The sequence below is a fragment of the Pristis pectinata genome, chromosome 2, assembly GCF_009764475.1.
Source record: "Pristis pectinata isolate sPriPec2 chromosome 2, sPriPec2.1.pri, whole genome shotgun sequence".
Classification (NCBI taxonomy): Eukaryota; Metazoa; Chordata; class Chondrichthyes; order Rhinopristiformes; family Pristidae; genus Pristis; species Pristis pectinata.
Genome location: NC_067406.1, coordinates 40321311 through 40342118, shown reverse-complemented (window position 1 = coordinate 40342118; position 20808 = coordinate 40321311). Strand labels below are relative to the sequence as shown.

Here is a 20808-nt window from a genome sequence, read left to right as displayed (position 1 = left end):
TCTTGTAAAATCAAAGACCATCTTTACGTTCGGGTTGAAGTTATTGGGGAAGAACACAAACACAATATAATTGATGCTGAACAGGGGAATAAGGAGTAGAGTTGACTCAGGTGGCTGCACAAGGAATGGCCGCTTCCTAGCTTATTGGTTCGTCCATCAGGTGAATGTGTGTTTTCTCATTGGTTGGTTTTGCCACAGGTATCTAATAGGTTTTCTGATTGGACTATTGTTAGCTGAGGAGTACCTCTTATCTCAGGTATAAAAGGTGTCATTTTTTGTTAATCACGCTCTTGCTCTCTTCCACCCACCCTCCCCACCCCCTGGCCCCAGCTCATTTTTAGTTCCTGTGTCTCGCCTCATCTCCTAGTAGTAAAGCTAGTGCCATGTGCTCTGTGACTGTTTCTTTGTTTTAAACTTTTCCAATAAAACTTTGTGCAGCACCAAGTTGTTTTCAACTCATTCTTGGACTCCTGGAAGAACCTGCGGATTCGGAAATAACCAGATCCGACACTTTCTCATTTCATTTTGGGCATTAAGATACAAATACACAAGTTGGAATGGTGAGGGCTGGGGGAGGGTGATGGAGGAAAGATGCAGGGGACATTTCCTCTCTGTACCAAGAGTGAAAAGAACACAACATCTTAGAAAGATTACTTAATGACGATGTTAGAAGAAACTTGTTCCAAAAGAAAAATGCAGGGCAATTCACATATTTCAATTCTCACTTACTTCTTAGGAGATACAGAATCTTCCAACATTGTGGATTCTTCATCACCTTCCAAACCAAAATGATCTTTGCTCTTTTTCTGCAAAGAGGAAAGTTGATTGATATACATTAGAGGACACTTCAACCAACATGAAAATCAAGGAAGTCCTACTTAAAAACTCTATTCTTTCATCACACCATTTGCCATAATTTATTTGCTAAGCACTGAACCACTGGGTGAAATCAGCTCTTAGAGATACCCTCCCATCAGACAAGTAGAATGGCATGGATAGCTGCTGTAAAAGGATGGAAATATTAAATCACCCTGCTACTCACTGCTAAAATTGGAAGAGATTCAATGATGAAATAATAATTAGATTCAATCCCTTTCTCAACTCCAATTTGTACACATCCTTAAGATGGTTTAATTGTTCAATGGTTTTCTTTTGTGTGACTTTTTCAACTTGGCATTGAAACAAACAAATTAATACTTTGGTATCCAAGAATATTCAACTATAACATCCTGTATGCAGATTTTAAGATCAATAATGCAAGTTTGCATCATCTAAAATCTAGTAGTGAAAACGGGACTCAATCTCGTGCAAGGAATTCCAAAGAATAGAAGTGACATCATTTTGCACCACACCCTTTCCCCGTTTGGACAAGGGCACCATAACTGTAATAGTTTCCATTCATTTCTTAGTGCTGTCATACATTTGTGGATGTGCAGTTAAATAAGATTGTTGCATTCCTTTCCAATTTCACTCCTCTTTTCAACCTTGTACAAATCCAATATTCTTACAAGCTTTATTTCAGAAATCACTGGACAACAAACAGGAATAAAAATTTTGGATAATTGCACAGTTCCCTGCTCAGGGATGCTAAGACCTTCTCAATCAATGGGCAGGTATCATGAGATAAGAATGTAAATTCCAATGCCCAAGCAGCTTCATAGCACATCCCTGTACAACATGACTATGACATGATTCCTCAATGAATACATCTTGCCTGGTGTACTTTCTCAGCGGCCATCTACATAGCTTGGCAATTCCTCACCCACATCAAATAAAGCTGAGAATCCCATTAAAATGTGAACATAATTTAAACAGAATGGACTAAAACAAATGTACTAGAGTACCTTTTTCAAAATAATATCAATGTATCCAGCTATCAGCTGTGCAATTTGCTCTCCTTCAGTTGTCTGAACTGAATAGTACCCATCCTGATAGTCACCAAAATCCTGCAGAGGGAAAAAATACAGATAAGCATATTTATACTGTCCTACCAACAAAACATTCAAATCCAATGAATTCACTGCATTTTAAAATTGTACATTTGGATCTCCTCTCCAGTTTGTAGTTTAGCTTTGGTCATGGGCTATAAGTAACTAAGGATATAAAGAAGCATACATCAGTGCAATATTGCAAAAGGCTCCCTCTTTTGGGCAAGATATTGAATAAAGAGGATGGATATTATTTGAAATGGATTTTGTTCCAAAATAATGGTTTTGCCCGTACTAACCTGTATGAAAAGAATCTCCACTCAGTGTTTTAGAAAGAATGCTACTTCTAGAGTTTGAGTATCCACTAGCAACATTTGATATATTTTGAGACTTTTACATTCTCAACTTTGAGGCTAAAACACAAGACATTTGAGTTCCCAGCAACAGTCCTAGAATCCCTGTTTTTAACTGATAAATTCTGGCATTTACACAAAGCTTTTTAAACAAATTTAAATTCATTATTGAGAAGTCAAATTACAAGTTTGGTCACATTATCATGATGAACGTATTTTGGTCTTCAGCTGCAAAATTACCCAAGGAGATCTCAAACTTAATCAGTTTGATAGTCATGCCAGGAGACATCCTTGACATATGTAATGTCTACAAAATCTAATCAACCAACATTAATTCAATAGGAATTCATACACTGCAGTCAGAGAATGAAGTTAGTCTGTTAAAACTTCCACGACTAGTGAAATGAGTATGCAGTTGCTATCAGCCCAAGGAACTAAATTACACTGTAGACAGAGAAATAAGATTCAAATATGTCATCAAACACTTCCGATCGTAAAAGACCATGTTGAGTAAACCGTTGGTAAGACAAGTGGTTTGGTGATCAAGTAGCTTATTGCTTAGATATGTAAATATAGAAATCACTTACACCAAATTTGATTTTTCACATTCCCCCATATTGAATGTAGAAAAAATTGATGGACAGGGTTAACCCACTAGTAACTTTTGTTTTTAAATCCTACTGAGAACAAAATAATCGTAAATAGGGCTCAGTTAAATACTTGAGCATCCCTTGTACATCCGTGGTTCACTGGTCTCTTTAGTGTGTGCAGCTGCTTGATTTTCTTCTTCCAATTTACAATTAGTCTGTGCTTAAAGTGGTAATGCACAATTCTGCACTCAGCTAATGTCAGCTAATTCAGTGCAGACCAGAATGAAAACCAAGATTTCATTTGCCTGTTCAACTCATTAACATTACTTGTCCATTAACCATCAGCGACAGGACTGGTCTTGTTGGCTGGGGTGCTACAGTTTTTCTACCTCTGCTCAGATTTAAAGTTGATTTGATTATCTAACTGCCTGGTTTGCCTACAGTGAATGCATGAGTCCAGATTATCCAAATGAATGTGTGCCCCTGACTCAAAGCTTGCAGCTGCAACATGTGCTGCTCTTCAATGGACTATCAGACCTCCAACCAAGTTCTGCAGGCTGGGTGTCTGGCAAACTCAATGTCACTCGATCATTGGTGCTGAGAAGGCCATATAGATGATAGGTCTTTCCCCAAGGAAACACCCTCAGAGATGTTTCTCATATGTCAGTTGTTGGGGCAGAGAATGCTTTCAAGGTTAGTGTCAAATAAGTGCCACCTAATAGCACCATCGATAACAGCTTCCTTCACATGAAAATAAAAAAAATGATTGGCCAATAATTAGATTGAACTGATTAGTTTTAATTGCACAATCACATTCAATTGACCAGTATCACACAGCTGTACAATCATCTGGTTTACATTTTTTTCAAGCAATCAATGGTATTTTTTTTTAAAGACATTATTCCCCCAATTTCACCAAAAATGAGCACACACAAAAGATTGACATAATTCAATTTATAGAAAAACACCTGCAAAAATTACTAGATCTGAAATGAAGGAAGACAACGACAGAATTGGACCAGGTATCCAAGTCCATACAAGTTCAGTGGACACCATAAGCTGTGAAAACGTACCAGAGTAAAGCTCTTAGGTGATGCTGCCCAACGTTTGATGTTTGTAAGGCTCCATTCCTGAATCACTTCTTTTGTTTTCTCATCCACACGCATGACACTTTCTTTGGTAATTCCCAGTAAACGAGGTACAAGTTTGTTCTTCCCTTTCATTTTTTCCTACAAAATATTTAACATTTTATTTTAAAGAATAAGCATAGATGCATTTATTGTTACCATCAATCATATTAAAACACAAAGTTTATGGGAAAAGTCCAACTAAAGTAGCAAGTAAACTTGTCAGATTAACAAGTGTTATAGGGGCTATGTGTGTAACAAGAATCCCCATAATAAACTAAAGCATAGAAACTAAATACATTCAACATCTGGGAGGTGTGGTGGGTAGGAAAACCTTGTAAGGCAAACTAACAACAGAAAACATACAATACAGCTGGAGTAAAATTCTGATCATTCGGCACCCTTGGGATTTTTTTGGTGTTGGGCAACCAGGTTTACTAGACTACACTTAATTCACCTTTTTTTAAAAACAAAAGATGTTACACGGTAGTATAATAAATTTTCCAGTGAACCTGGTGAGTTTAAAGGGAGTATGGGAACCAGGGCCTTGGCAAGTTTAAAGGGAGCAAGGGAACAAAGCCCAGGTGAGCTGGATGCCAAACCATCAGGATTTCCAAACAAACAGGTAGTGGATTAATGGAATTTTACTGTATTTATAAAAACACATTTAATGTCAAAAACTATAGTAGAACATTGAAAGCAGAGGTACTAAAAGGAAGCACAGAAAACATGATACATGGTGAACAACTTCACTTATAGCAAGAGCAAACACCTTAGATAAGGTAAGAAATCACAAGGAGGAAGATAACTACATTAGATGATGCAAAGTTCATTCAGGTATAACGCTTCTACTCATTAGTCCACCTTAACCAAGGCGCAAGTCAATGTTCAAGGGCCATAGTGAAATGCTTTCCATAAGATATAGTGGAAACCCACCATGCAAATAAATAAATAAATATTAGTCATTTTTTGAGATCAGGTAAGTTTGATCATTTTTCTTATTTGGAACAGAGAGCACACACAGCTGGTATGACCACTAATCATCATTGTAGTATGACTACTAAATGAGTATTGATCATTTATAATGAAAATTCACCTTAACCAAGAAGAAGGATACGCCATATGTCTTCAGGGAACGGGCCAACTTTACATACAACACTTTTGCCTCCATTTCAGACATGTTCCCACAATTCTTGTGTGTCTGCAGAAAAATACAAGTTATATTTAGTCATTAAACTGTGAGGTCAACAACTTGCCTTTCTAACACAGTTCCTATTGGAAGAAACAAGCACAAATCAGTGGACGCTGAGCATCAAGGAAAATTTGGACAGAGAGAGGATGCTGTTGTTGGCGGCAACAACAATCCAGAAATGGAAAGGTGACAAGATGCTCCAAGAGTCCAGTTGCTGCTAATGATGGAGCTGAGGTATGAGTCTGGAAAAGATTACCAAAGTAAAATGGATAGGGAAGAGAGTCTGAAAGGAAGACGTGCACCCTGGCACCAGTTCACTAGAGCAAGCAATGACAACATACGTTTATATGGCACCTCTAAGTTAATGAAACTTTCCATGGCACTTAGAAGAGGTATTGGAGAAAATATGTTATCAAGCCACACAATTAGGTATCAAGACAGGTAACCAAAGGCTTCATCAAACAGGCAGAGGTTTGGAGCATCTATAACTAGGAGAAAAAGGCAGAGATTTAGGAAAGGAATTTTAAAGCTTAGGGAAAAAGCAGCTGATAGCCGTTAGTGGTAGAATAATTAAGATTGGAAATATTTATAAAGGCTAGCATTGGAGAAGTGCAGAGATTTGAAAGGATTATAGTCATAGTGTATTAGAGTAATACAGCATGGAAACAGGCCCTTCTGCCCAACTTGTCCATGCCAGCCAAGATGCCCATCTAAGCTAGGCTACACAAATAGGAGGAGCTGGGGGAGAAAAGGCAATGAACAACTTTAAATGAGGGATGGGAATTCTAGAGCTGAGGAGGAGCCAGAATGAGATTCTGAGCATGGTAAAGGTGGCAGAGTTTTAGCTGAATTGCTTACTTAGGATGAGACAGAATTCTAGCTTGGAATCATCAAATCTAGATGAAATGAAGGCTTGGATGAAGGATTCAGTAGGATGTGTGCTGAGGTAGGGCAAAGACAGGCAAGGTTACAGAGCCAGAAAAAGACAATCTTGATGCAGCCGACTTGTGGTCAAAAACAGCATCAAGTTCACAAATTTGCCTTGCTCACCTTTGGCCAATTTACGTGATATAAATGATGGCTGGAAATACAAGTATGTAGTGGGGTAGCGAAGAGAATGGTTCCAAACTTCCCCAATATTAGTGATAGAAAATTTCTGCTCATCCAAGATTAGATGTTAGTTAAACAGCGAGATAAATTTGGTCAAGAAAGATGGAGCTATCAGCATACATATAGAATGTGGTGTCACTGTACACGAGGAATGGAGGACAGCCAAAGATAAATAACTGGGGAATCCAAAGGTAATAGTGTGAGAGTGGGAAGAGAATTACAAGATTTTCTAGCTAGAATTCAGATGGAACCAAACAATCAAATTAAATGACAGGAGAGAGGAATTGGACAAGTCAACCATGTGGCAGGCTGCAGGCAAGTCAAGGTGGTTGAGGAAGGACAGTTTACCACAGTCCAGGTTGCAAAGCATATTTGCAACATAGTCAAGGCCTGCTTCATTACTGTCATAGGGCTGGCAACCAGGAGGGATTTAGACATAGAATTGAGGATTAAATGGACAAAGTTGGGTGACAATGATGTGTTAAAGGAATCTGGATAGGACAGCAAAATTGGAGAGGGATCTACAATTTGCGTTTAGTTTATATTAAAAAAAAAACAGGTTTGGTGACAGCATCTTTAAAAGCTAGGAGAACAACACTTGAGGAATACTTAACATGGGTGAAAGAATGAAAGTTGTGTAGTTAAGTTATTTCAGGACAGAATCAATTGAAAAGATTTCATTGACAAGTTCAGCTTGGAGAGGGCAAGCAAGAAACTGATGAATCTAGATAATTATATGATTTCCATTCCAGGGCAGCAAGGAACATTTGGAGAAGTCTGGCTTCCAATAGGACAAGGAGAAGGAAGGAAAGCCAATGGAAATATCTGAACATATAGCCTTAATCACTGCTACAAAACGAAAATTCTTGTGCTAGTCGCCCGAAGAATTATTTTCTTTCTAACTGTTGTGCATAAGAATATTGCTGCTATATTAATATGGAAACAAATTCATTTTGTTACACCTACCATAAATATTCTTTTCTCTCCTTTCTGTTTAATGTACTCCTTCGGCAGGAATTCTTTTAAACTATAAAAGAGCAGCATTAAATAATAACTTTGTAAGAAAGTAACACATTAGATAATTATCTCAAAATGTCTTCTGTAAATTAATTTAGGACTGTAAAATATATAACTTTAAACTATATCTGCACACTTACATCCAATTAGAATGAACACAAAAGTAAATCAATTTCACATTTAATGCAGGTTTACACCCAATGTATGCCAAAATTCAAACTAGGCATTAATCTGGTCATAAACATTGCAAGATTCAGATCAGAGTAGCCAAGTCAGATAGTCAATTAATATCCTATCAAGCAACCCAATGTGAATGTCCACCTACTCTCAAAGTTGTCAAATACTCCCTGACCAGAAAAATAACTTGAGATGCTGAATAATGCAATCGATAAAAGAACAATTCCTCAATTTACACCCAATTCCACAACATTACAATTCTCATGCAACTGGCACATCCCTTCCCTCTTCTCCATCAAAGCCAGATGGCTGAGAATATATTGTAAATGCCAGGTGCAAGACACTTAAGCATTCAGACACTCAGCTTCATGATCTGTTTGCTAAAATGACATATGAAGTCATTGTTTGTAACTTGTTTTTCACTGAAGAATAAATCTATTGAAGAATGGCATCTACTTACTCTAAAAATCCAGGTTTATGCTTCTGCTCATTGTGTGGTCCAAACTGGATCTGACACTGGTATCCTGCAAAATCACAAGCTTTGTCGAAGGATACTGGATGAGAACCATTCAGAATATCATCTCTGGCCTGACAAAGGAACATATTGAGAAAATAAAAATTCATTGCTAGAAACTATTCAGCACTATTTATCAGCAGCTAACTCTGATTTCTGAACAGAATTTTGAAATTAAGCTTATGATTTTTAATAGTTTTATCCATAATTTATGACTTATTACCAATTTACTGGAAGTCCATTCAGCTCAACATGTTTGCACTCTGAGCCACTTACTATCCTCCAAGTAATCCCATCAAAATATCCTTGTAATCCTTTTTCCTTATGTACTAACTCAGCTTTGCCTTAAATGCATCTAAGCTATACCAATGCCAAGTCACAGCAAAATCCACTTTATAAATTTTTTTTTAATTCAAATCACTGCAATTATGAATACTGGTTTTGTAATCCCAAGGTCAAAACATCTCCATGTTTACCATGTTAAATCTATTCAAAATAATTTTTAAGATGTCAGCTCACTTCAGTGTTCTGCATAGTAGAGAGAAAAAAGAACCACAGTCTGTTCAATCTATTCTGATAATTACCCCCTCTCAGTTCTGGTATCATCCCTGCAAATCATTTTTGCACTCTCTCTGATGCTTCAGTATTCTTTTTGTAATAAGGAGACTAGAACTATAGTACTCCAAGTATGATCCAAGCAATATGCCACACATTTAATATTACTTCTTTTAAATTCTATTCCTATGGAAGTATACTGAGCATTTTCCCCCCAAAGACTTTATTTATCCGAGTGGCTAATTGTAATGATGGGAATCTGTACTACAAGAACCTATTTTGCCTCAATCCAACTTGAACTTTCACTTTCCATGTGGTAGCAGCTCTGCTTATTTCATCCACCAAAAATGTACCCTCTTATACTTACTTAAAACTGAAAATTTGGCATATACATGCCCACACAGCAACTTTGATTTTGTCTAACTCTGCCTCAGTATTTGCTACACTTCCACTCCGGTGGCATCAGCAAACTTTGATATGGTACTCTTCGAGATAAGTTAATTCTCACAATGAATGATGGCAGTCCCAACACTGATTCCTGTATACACTACTTCCCTCCTTTTGCTAGTCTGAGTAATGCCTTTAAACCCTATCCTATATATGGTCCATAACCAGTTTATGATCCATATTAGTACTTGATTTATGACAGAACATGCTTTGATCTTAGTTGTGCCTTTGCCATGCAAACACCTCACTGAAGTCCTTGCACATCCCATCTACTCCATTGCTACTGCCTTTGTCACCTTAACTGCCAAACATCAACAGCAGACAGTTATGTGCATATTTTAAACACAGTTTTAACCCTTCATAATACTTATGTGGAGGAGAGAAAATAGGTGCAAATCTAAAGTGTTCAGATTTTTGCTAATTTTGTCATGAAGCATTGGACGTCACTCACCACCCTTCAGTATTAGCCAAAAACAAAATTACTTAAATAACTTTTCCTCAACTTGTTAATGCCAAAACTTGCCAAGCTACATTTCAGAGGCTTCAGTAGCTCATTTTGAACAAAACACATTTCCAAAGAGTATTTTTAATCATCAGAGCTAGATTACTGATACCATAAGAAGAAATTACTACTGGTTTTTAAGGCCACAGGAAAAGCTTACCCAAGCTCAAAGTATAAATGTGCCACTTAAATCTATTACAAAAGTACAAACCTGTACATAAAGCAAGTTCAATTGCACAGGATCTCTTGAGTCAACATTTTGATCTGAATAAAAGAATTTTCGCCTGAGAAGCAAGGTTTCATTTTCATCAACACCCTGTTCTCGCAGTGTTCTTCCATGGTCTAACCAGTTCACTGGAGAGGACAAATACATTTGTGTAAAAAGACATGTATCCTAAGAACGCGAGACATTACTGCCATCAAAACTGCTCCCACCCTTCAACTTTCTAACCTTTTAACCAAAAAAGGTGACTCTATTAGTGTCTCTTCTAAAGGGGCTACATTTAACATCTTATAGATTACTGTAATTGATGTATATATAATCAAGATTATGCTGAATCACTCAAACACAAGAGGCTGCACTCTTCTTTTACCCAATACCAATTGTCCAAGTTAAAAAATTAGGGACCAGAAATACAGGCCGATGTATGCCCCCTTCACTAGTCTAGTGGCATTGATACCAAATGCAATTCCCCTACAGCTGATCAGATCAAGATCAACATATTACATTCTACACCAAGCCACGCAGTTATTGACTCACCATTAATAGATGCAAAAAAATAAGCTAAATTGCAACATGTAAACCTCAAAACTACCTTTATTTTTTTTCCCTTAAATTTAGTTGTGTAATATCTGAGCTGACAGTGCAAGTTCCACCATTTTCATTGTGTATTTAGCCAAAATGCATATTTTGCAAAGATTATATTCTCAATGACAATAAATCAATGCATATGGCATTCAACCTTTGCAAAAACAAGTTAAAAATTGATATATTTAAAATCTTTTTTTAAAAAAATACAATCACTCACAATCATCATCTGTGTGCAATTTTTGCTTAAGCTTTTCCATTTTCTTATCATCTCTGAGTAGGGTTTTGTCTTTCTTCAGGGTCCCTGTTATTTCTTCTTTCTTTTCTTCAACAAGTTCATGTACAAGCGAATACTCATCATGATTTGTGATTCCTTTAAAAAAAATCGTAGTTTCTTTTACTTGCAATATGATTTTATAAAGGTGACTTGAACACTAAAAAAGTATAAATTGAGGATGACTGGCAATGAAGTCAGTTAATGCACATAGTTATCCCAGCTAGATCCAATTTTTAGATTTTCCAGATAAAATACTAGTGCAGTTCATGCAAACATTTTTTTGGCCCATTTAGGATTCATTGCCTTTTTAGCCACAAGTACCTCTGGATACATAATCAGTAATATTGTTCCAGCTGTTCATGAACAAGTGATATCTGTGATAGTGAGAGTAAGGAAACCTTGAATGACCGTTCAGAGTCACTAACGTTGTATTATGGGAGTGATTCCAGAAAACATTTCTTTTCCTTACCTCATCCAACCCGAAAGGAGGATGATTTAAAAAGGAGAATGATAAATAATGTTGCAATGTTTACAATAATTTGCAACAATTACAACATTAACAAAGCATTTTAACACGTACTCAGATTGGAGTAGAGGGACATGGGCCTAATGGGGGCAAATGGAGATAGCATAGATAGGCCAATTGGTCCGTTTCTGTCCTCTACAACTTTATGACTGTGACTTGTCCTGATGGCTTGGTAATTTCTCCAATATAGTTGTAATCAACTCTCTGAATGGAGGTGAATGGGTCTGCTACATAGGTAAATGCACCTTCTTGAAGTTTTGAGGTTCATCCTACATTACACTCTTAAATAAACAGGGGACACAGTATGATCTGGACTTTTGCCAAGCCATGGACAGCACAACGCTCCACTGATCCAGATTCAGTCATCGTCTCCAGTGCTATCTGTGTGGAGTTAACATGTTCTCCCTGTGACTGCATGGGTTTCCTCCAGATTCTTCAGTTCCTTCTCAGATCCCAAAACCATGCCAGTTCATAGGCTGCTTGCATGCTATAAATTAGCCCTAGTAAAGGTGGCTGATGGATTAATGAGAAATAGGTGAGGGAGGAAAGGGATTGTTCTGAGAGCCAGCATAGACACAATGAGCCAGATGGTCCCTTCCAGATTCCATAAGCACTCACACATATGGTAGGTGGACAGAAGGTTCAATAATTTCCAACATTCAGCAATGAAATGAATGAAACACATGGATGGAAAGGGATAGCTTTAGAAAAATTAGAGTCTGTTGATCACAAAATGGTTCTGGATTCTGTGGTACAAGTCTCATTTGTCATTAATCACTGGCTAGTTCACAAAAAGGCATAGAGTTGCCCTGATCAAGTGTGTGGCATACTTCTGAGAATTTCACTTTCAAGGTGTTAAGCAGAATATCTTTTTGAAGATCACTGCTCCATCAGACAGACATAAGGGGGTGACTGTTGACACCTGGGAAAGAATAATAAATCATTTTTACTCTTACCTATTCTGGCACAGATTGTCATCAGCATATCGCTCACAATTTTTGAGTCATCCACCATTACTGTTTTGATACTTCCATCCAACATCCTAATCTTCAGAGGCCTCTGCTTTCTTTTGTAGTCCAAAGTATCCTGGGATTAAAAAGGGGAAAACTATTTGTATCTCAGTACCACAAAGCAATATTTCCTATACTTTGTTCTAGATTGTCTGTAGGACCACACATTGTAACAATACAGTAAAGCTGAATTGATCTGCAAAAATGGATTAAAACACAGCCAATTATTTGGGTGTCTCATTATCATTTACAAAGTAACGCTGATCGAGCATTTTCAATGAAATAAAGAAATTATCTTGTAGTCTGCTCTTTCAACCAGATGGAATATGAATTCCCTCCATTGTGCAAAACAATTTATAACACAACTCAGTAAGCCAAGAAGCAACAGCATTGCAAGCACACCTAATGTAAGAGATCAATTCTAGAATTCTGTTAATCATGGATGGAAAATTAAAGTCAATTATTTTACAATATATCAGAATAGGGAAACAGAATGCAAGAACAGCAAAATGGTAAACTTACCCCATTCCTCAACATATAGTAGTCCAAAGCTTTGCCAGATTCCAACCAAATCCCTTTCTTTGGATCCTCATCAGACAGAAATAATCCATAATCATTGGCTGGAAATGCAAAAACAAATCAAAAATATGTGGTTCCATCTTAGGAAAAACAGAGCAGTCAGGTACTTTAGACCAACTGAGTACAAGGGCATGTGGAGCAAGTACAGTAACACAATGGTTATATAAATGGACTGGTAATCCAAAAACCTTGACGAATAGTCCAGAGTGTTTTTGTTTAATCCAATCAAGGCACTTAATGAACTTGCATTTAGAATTAATATAGAACCAAGTGGTAATAATGATCAGCACAAAGCTGTATTTTGGTCTTAACTATACCTTAAGGGAAAGAAATCTTGCCTGATTTGGCCTCAAATTAGAGTCTCCTGAAATGAATCAAACTAGCACAAATGGGTGCAAAATGAGTCAACTGAGCACAACAATTCAAAAAAATTAAACTCAGCACCTTCTCAACTGCTATTAGAGAAGGATGGTGCCTATATCTACAGAATACATGAGAAAAAAGTTACTAAACAAAGTATTCATTATAATAACAGCAAGGGGTACTATTTTGTGAAAATGCAAAAACACAAAAGTGAATTCATCAAATCACTGGCACTTAAAACTTAAAGTTGAATTGAAGCTAAACAACAATTCAGCTTTGAATCCAAGTACAACTGCATCCTAACTTTCCAAAATGCTTCCACTTGGTGCCTTGCTCATACATCGGGACTATTTTTGTTCAAGTCATCGATAATCACTGTTTGTTATTCTGGCTCAACTTTCTCATCTTTATTTTTAAACTGTGCCGTAAACTATTTGAAACAGAATCTTCCCAAACATTCCTTTCAAAAAAACTACTAAACTTTACCAAGGCTTTAATTGGTACCCAGGCCCTGTTTACATCATCAGCCATAACAGAATGGAACCAGTTTGGTCCATGACTATGCCAACAGTACTCTAACCAGTGAGATGAGACATTTTACGAAGAGAGAGCAGGGGAGTAAGAGGAGGTGGATTGCTCTTATCAGGAGCCAGCAAGGACTTGATGAGCCAATGGCCTCCTTTCATACTATAATCATTCAGAGATGTCTAATCTATCAGTGGTTGTCGGATCCGGTTATTTTCGAATCCACAGGTTCTTTCAGGAGTCCAGGAATGAATTGAAAACAACTTGGTGCTTCAAAGTTTTATTGGAAAAGTTTAAAACAAAGAAACAGTCACAGAGCACATGGCACTAGCTTTGATGAGCCAAGACAAAGGGAACAAAAGATGAGCTCAGGCCAGGGGAAACGAGCAAGATTAACAAAAAGTGACACCTTTTATACCTGAGATAAGAGATGCTCCTTAGCTAACAATAGTCCAATCAGGAAACCTATTAGATACTTGTGGCCAAACCAACCAATGAAAAAGCCACATATTCACCTGATGAACAAAACAATAAGCTAGTAAGTGGCCATTCCTTGTGCTGCCACTTGAGGTGTATTAAACATGATACACGTTTAAAAAAACTAATCAAAACAGTCGAATCCAACAGTGGTTGATCAATGTAACAAGATTAATAAAGGAATATATGCTAACTCTACACACACATACTACCTGTATTCCAGATAAGTGAGTGTTTCTCCAAAGCATGATAAAACGACTGCTGTTGTATTCAGAATATGTATAGAACTTTATACTAAGTGATTTTCTCAAGCATTCTTCCTGCTGCGTTCTCCCTAATCCCATTACACGATTTATTTTCGTATAACACTCATCACCCCAAATGTCAGAATTAAAGTGAATGGAAATGACAAAAATTAGATTCTTCCAGTTATAATAATTGAAATAAATAGAAGCAAAAGCACATACTGTTTGGAGCCATTATATTGGTAAAACTTCTTTTTATTCACCACTTTGGCCAAATATATAAACATTTTCTGCACGATGATATGAATTGTATGTGGCCATCTTAAACACGGAAAAAAATGAATATAAATTTCTCTTGCAAGAATAAACAATTCAGGAAAATGATCTGCTCCTTCCAATTATTCATAATTTTATGCTATATTCTAATGCTCCCTTAACTGTAAATATTATGAACCATATCGTCTAAATAAGATTTTAGCAAAATGCTGCCCAACTTTAAATTGTACATCAACAAAAACTTTAATTTTTTGAGACAGAATTGATCTAGGCAGCACTTGAGTGCTACTTTTTAATGGTGGGGTCAACGGGGTATGTGGAATATTGTGTGCCTTACGCTGTCCCGTCTGTGCTTCCGGGACCCGATCACGAATCATTCGACATGCATCATAGACCATCGTCGAGGGTTCAAACTGCATAGTCTTGACAGCATTTCCAACTCCAATCTTCAATGACAAGGCAACCATTTTATCTTCTTTCACTTCACAAATTCAACTGAAAATAAAGCAAAATTTAAGTTCATTGTTACTTGTTTTTTTTTGCTGCAGAATGCCAACTTTACTGAAGTAGATTTCATTAGTTCCATTTCTTAGATTGTTACATCTGTGCATCCAACTGATTGAACATAAGCAATCATTTTTCTTAAGAATACTGATCAAATGCCTTCCCTATCATAGGGTAAGCCATCCAGTTGACATACATATACCAAAAATTGCTTCATCTTTGTGTTATAAAGTACTGTACCCCATTGCTAAGGCTCTACCTCACTTGCAATACTGCAGAAATTGCAGATTCCACATCATCAGTTCTCAACCACAATGGACCGGACTGTTCAACCTCTGACTATCCGGGTCTCTGACCTCCCTCTCGGCCACTGTGCACCCAATCTGTAGTAAGCCTAACAAACCAAGCTAATCACTTGTCTGGACTAGAGCAATGAACTGCACCAAGGGATGAACAATGACAGAAGTACAAGCATCAAGGCAAGGTACAACGCAGACACAATTTAATGGCATGTTTAAATGTTCTTTTTAAAAGTGTTTGTAGTTCATGGCCCACCCTCCCCACGAAGCGTCAACTGACTAATGCAAATTACCATAATTAATCAAGGTAAATGTTAGTTTTCAACTATTTTGTCTGCAGTGCAGTTGCAATCTCTTTGAAGTTCATCGCACAATTTAGGTAAGACCTTACTCATTTACATTTTTAAGAGGCACAATCTAAAAGGTACTTCAAGGCAGACAGGTGCTGCTTTGGGTTTACCACAAGGGTGGTGTCAGAGGGAGATTTTTCACCCAGAGAGTGGTTAGTGCATGGAATGCGCTGCCTGGGGAGGTGGTGGAGGCTGATATATTGGACAAATTCAAGAGATTGTTAGATAAGCATATGGAGGAATTTAAGTTAGTGGGATAATGTGGGAGGAAGGGGTTAGATAGTCTTAGGTGTGGTTTGAAGGGCAGCACAACATGGTGGGCCGAAGGGCCTGTATTGTGCTGTATTGTTCTATGGTACCGAATGAGACCCAGTAACTATAGGATTATGAATTTCACAGATTGGTGTTTCATTTCACAGAAATAACATTCAAAAAGGGCTCAATTTTCATTACATAATTAGATATTTTCTTTAGTCACATAAATAATAATGGATGGTATACTGTTCAGCAGCTAATGCTGCCTCCTCAGGGCTCAAAGGACCCGTGTTTTATTCTGACACTGGAAATCGTGCACAGTTTGAACATTTTCCCTATGATTGCATGGATTTCCTCCAAGTGCTCTGTTTCCTCACATTTCAAAGATGTGGTTAGTTGGTTAACTGGTCACTGATTTACACTTCATTGTAGGTTAACATCAAAAAGAGAACAAAGGTGAGTTGGTGGGCATGTGTGGAGAATAAAATCGCAGGGGAATAAGGAGAGGGGGAATGGACTTTTGGGATTGCTCCCTGGGAGCCATCATGGATGCGACGGGCCAAACAGCCTCCTGTGTCATTGTATGTGTTTTCTTTACTAATTTGCCAGGTAAACCAAAATAATCAGAGTCACCAAACTAATAAACACAGTCACTTTTTGACTGCATCTCTATTGCATACTTTAGAATGGCTAAGTAGAAAAAAAAACTAGGCCACAGCCACCCTTTATGTCGTGAACTTAACACTACTGTTGTAGCTATGGTGACAGATAAAAACTCCGACACAAAAAAGTCAGTTCACAACATTCTCAAAGTACAGAACACAAGACCTGTGTTTCTATTCAGAATATCTAAATGCCCAACGCCAAAGACTTCAAGAATGTTTTGTAACTCCTCTTCATTATCCGGTCACAGTACAGGGCCTTGGCATGTGAACATTAATTAAGATCCATTAGCTTCACAGTGGAAGACTTTTCACTGAGATATAATTGCATTATTGTAACCTGCTAAGATTTTTTTCCACTTGTATGACCTGCTTCAAAGATAGCGATGAGCTACATTGTCAGGTCAAATATTCTGAATTGGCTGACTCATTCCATTTCTAACAGAAGACTTTTACATTATGTGAAAACTGCCACATAAATAACAAAAATCAATAAATGCAAAAAACAATGGCTTTTAAACAAAACATTCTACCAGTACACTCTTAATTAATGGTAGCTATTTTAGGACCAGTAAATTAAGAGTTTATTGATCCTTAAGCAAACTATCTTTGTGATTACAACATAGACATAAATAATCCCAGTTGACCAGCACAGGTTCTTGTGGTCAAAAATTCAAGTTTAAAATCACAATGTATAGAATGATAATTGCAGTCTAACATTGTGACATTTGATATTCTAAATACTTAAATCTACAGGTTTCTTTCTTCACAGTAGATTAACAGTTACCGCTAAATGAATAAAAATGTACTGGGAAGGGTGTAATTGTGAATCACACGAAAGATTAGGCAATGATATTATTAGATGCACACTACGCAGAATTTAGTGTGAATCACATGGACAGGAAATGGTTTATGACCAACAGTAAACCAATGGCATCATTGCCAGATATAATTAAAGGCATATTTATAGACTGATTTTTAAATGTATCTCCAATATTTTCTGTTTTTATTTCGAAGGAAATAAAAAGCAGGGAGAAAAGGATACTTTGAAAATGATGACCTAGAGGTTGAAGAGGGATGGTCAACATACATCAGCTACCACATGGGCTTAACATAGCGATGTCATGGTCAAGAGGCAAGGTGGTCCAAGATGACCAGAAAGCTGAGGCTACTACATGGACATGAACACGAGGACACTAGCTTAGCTGCCTGTCAGTAAACACACATATAGGCACAGACATGGGCAGGCTCTGGCACTGATGCCCTTGTCAACTTACATCCTCAATCCTCCCTGCCTTAAAACTCCTCTATCAAGAGCACTACACAGGGAATGTTGACCTTTGGTTGAGAGCTTTATATATGCCCCATCTGACCTCACGTCAATGTAAATATCCTATGATATTTAAGAATTTTATGGTGCCAAAAATGGCTGGTGCATTTTCAACATTGTAAAGGTGACTACAAAAGAACTATTTGCTATAAAAGAACTCTCGGATTGAGGGTGTTGAAGTTCAATATAAACGCAAGCCTTTTCAAACCGTGTTAGTAATAACTGTTTTTTCTTCATACAGTGTTTTTTCCTGAGTACATCAATAAATGCTTGCTTCTAAAGACATGTCTTAAGACATAAGGATAAGGACATGGATAGGAAAGGTTCAGAGGGATATGGGCCAAACGTGAGCAAATGGGACTAGCTTAGATGGGCACATTGGTTAGAAAGGGCCTATTTCCAAGTGTATTACTCTATGACTAAGTCAGTCATGATACAAAACTTCAGTTCTCCTTCACATTTTCAAAACAGTTCAGCAGAATGAGTCTCTTTCCAGTGATACTTTTGCATTTTAAAAGCAATTCTAGTTTAGATTAGGAACAATTAACTGAGGCAGAAAAAAGTCAATGGCGCAGCTTTTTCTTTGATTTGCTGGTTTATACTTTGATGTCTTGCTAAGTAGCAGCTCCAGATACGAGCTCACAAACCATAAGCTATGCTGGCCCTTGAGCTATAAAAGGATTTTTATACAATTGAAGATGATAAGAATCCAAATTATAACTGAGTTACAAGCTTCAGTGCATGAAAAGGCAGCATTGATCTATTCATTTTGGAAAGCTACAAAGGAAGTAGTGAACAGAGTTTTCCTTATACTATACTTGACAAAGAGAAATAATGGCTTTTGTTTTATCAGAAAACTCTCAAGCCCTCCTCTTGGAGGTAAATCCAACATTCTGTTACAATGTCACCAACCTTCAAACTGCAAATCGAGTCTGAGGCTGCCCAGGTCCTTCATCAGGTCTCAGCAAAAAGGTCACAGAGTGATGTGTGAATTGTGATTTCCTGCACAATAACCACGGCTGATCTGAATATGCAATTCAGTCTTCATTCACTGTCACTTACCAGCTTGGCAAGCCTCTGTATAAGCTTGGACATAATCAAAACACACTCCCTTTTTTTGCAGAAATAGTTCACTGGAAATTGTTCTGCCTTATAACTTGGTTTCTGTGTTGTTAAATGTGCTCCACTTAATCAGGATGATTTGGTAGCATGCATAGTACATGCCAAGGCACAAAAGGCCGAGTGTCATTTTATTTATATATGCCTTTGAGGAGTTGGTGCGAAGCACCCCAATGTCAGGGGAAGGGTTATACAAATCAGTGCATATGCAACATCATGGTGGTGGCATCCGTTGGTCTCGCGAAACCACGGATCTGTGCATGGAGAGTCTTGCTTCAGTCGGTAGTGGTAGAGCAGCGTCTGTTGTGACTGTAGAGGCCCACATGGCTGTTATTTGTAGGCTAAAACATAGGGAGAAGCTTATACAAGTTAACAGTGAATTTCGAACTTGAGTTGCACTTCATTTTTGTGTTAGCTGGGTCACGAATTTTGGAGATAACATGATTTTTTTTGGAAAACAGTCAGAAAAAAATTTTCAGCAGCCTGCCTTAAATCTTCCAAACAATATTGGCGGACATCCGAGAGAAACTGAAGCTCAATGTTATTTGACACATGGATTGAAATTCAAGTATCCTGGTTGACACTTTACAATTCAGTTACTGTTGCAGCTGCCAGGCCACCCACCAGTGTAACAGTTTAAGACACAGAATTTCACTAATAGGTAAACTGCAGTTTTTCTTAAAGATTGCGCTGGCAGCCACCCACACATATGCAACATAAAATGAAGCAAGAGAACATCCATGATAATGTAATGTCCAAATACAAAACATTGGTAGGTGCACATCCAGAAGCAATGACCTTACTCATGATAGTTATTCCAGCTTCATTTTTAAAATATTAGAGCATGGGCAACTTTTATGAGATCAAACCACAGCAAATATCGATGTGGTTTTGAAATCCATCCCAAGTTCAAAACCATAGCTAAATCAGTTTAAGCACAAAGGCATTTTCTTATAAAAGTAGTATTAGGTGTAAATTATCACATTCTAGTGCTATATTTAAATGTCTTGCCTGCTAGATAAACAGGATTTCGAAATTATCTCATCCCTTGAGCATCCAGTATTTATATTTAGTTTTAAATTGACCGGCTAGATAAAGTTGAGATAACACATGTACTTTTAGTAGGCATTTGATATACATAGACAATTTGGACTTGGGCATAGGAAACACAATTTCAAAATTTGCTGACAATACAAATTTGAGAGAATTTGATAAACAGCAAGGATTGCAGATAAGAAACAAATGAATGCAATTAGCTGAGTTAATGAGGAAGTACATGTTAGGATAAGAAATAAATAGGAATGGGAATGGAAATGCATGCAGAATCAGAAATCTGCAAAATAAAGAGGGGCTATTTGGTCCATTACATCAATGTCATCAATAACATCTTTAGACCTTTCCATCTCCCAATTCCTGATCCATATTGCTTCAAACTACCACAGATCAACTATTCATCCATACATTCTTTAAATGTGATGAAGATTTCTGTTGCCTTCACTCTTTTAGGCTGTGAGCTCCAGATACCCAAATCAATTTTACCAAGGAGAATTTTTTTCCCTCAATTCCCCTTGAATTCAGCAATTAGCCTTCATCCATATACCTTGTTAGTCATTGATCTCTAGACTAAGGGAGCCCTATCCAAGCCTAATTGTTATACACCGCAGATAAATCACTCCTCAGGCTCATGTTTC

The 20808-nt window shown here is 37.3% G+C and overlaps 1 protein-coding gene across 5 annotated transcripts in view; it reads right to left on the bottom strand.

Moving 5' to 3' along the window:
* Window positions 1-20808, bottom strand: part of LOC127579698 (talin-1) — a 180622-nt gene that overhangs the window by 80070 nt on the left and 79744 nt on the right. For all 5 annotated transcript variants that reach the window (XM_052032615.1, XM_052032617.1, XM_052032619.1 and 2 more), the window contains exons 3-13: window positions 14936-15093; window positions 12656-12753; window positions 12080-12209; window positions 10541-10693; window positions 9724-9866; window positions 7955-8082; window positions 7267-7327; window positions 5095-5199; window positions 3945-4100; window positions 1845-1946; window positions 730-806 (exon numbers count right to left, since the gene is read on the bottom strand). In XM_052032615.1, the coding sequence (XP_051888575.1) occupies window positions 730-806; window positions 1845-1946; window positions 3945-4100; window positions 5095-5199; window positions 7267-7327; window positions 7955-8082; window positions 9724-9866; window positions 10541-10693; window positions 12080-12209; window positions 12656-12753; window positions 14936-15065 (1283 nt within the window). In that variant the 5' untranslated portion in view covers window positions 15066-15093. The remainder of the gene's footprint in view (window positions 1-729; window positions 807-1844; window positions 1947-3944; window positions 4101-5094; window positions 5200-7266; window positions 7328-7954; window positions 8083-9723; window positions 9867-10540; window positions 10694-12079; window positions 12210-12655; window positions 12754-14935; window positions 15094-20808) is intronic.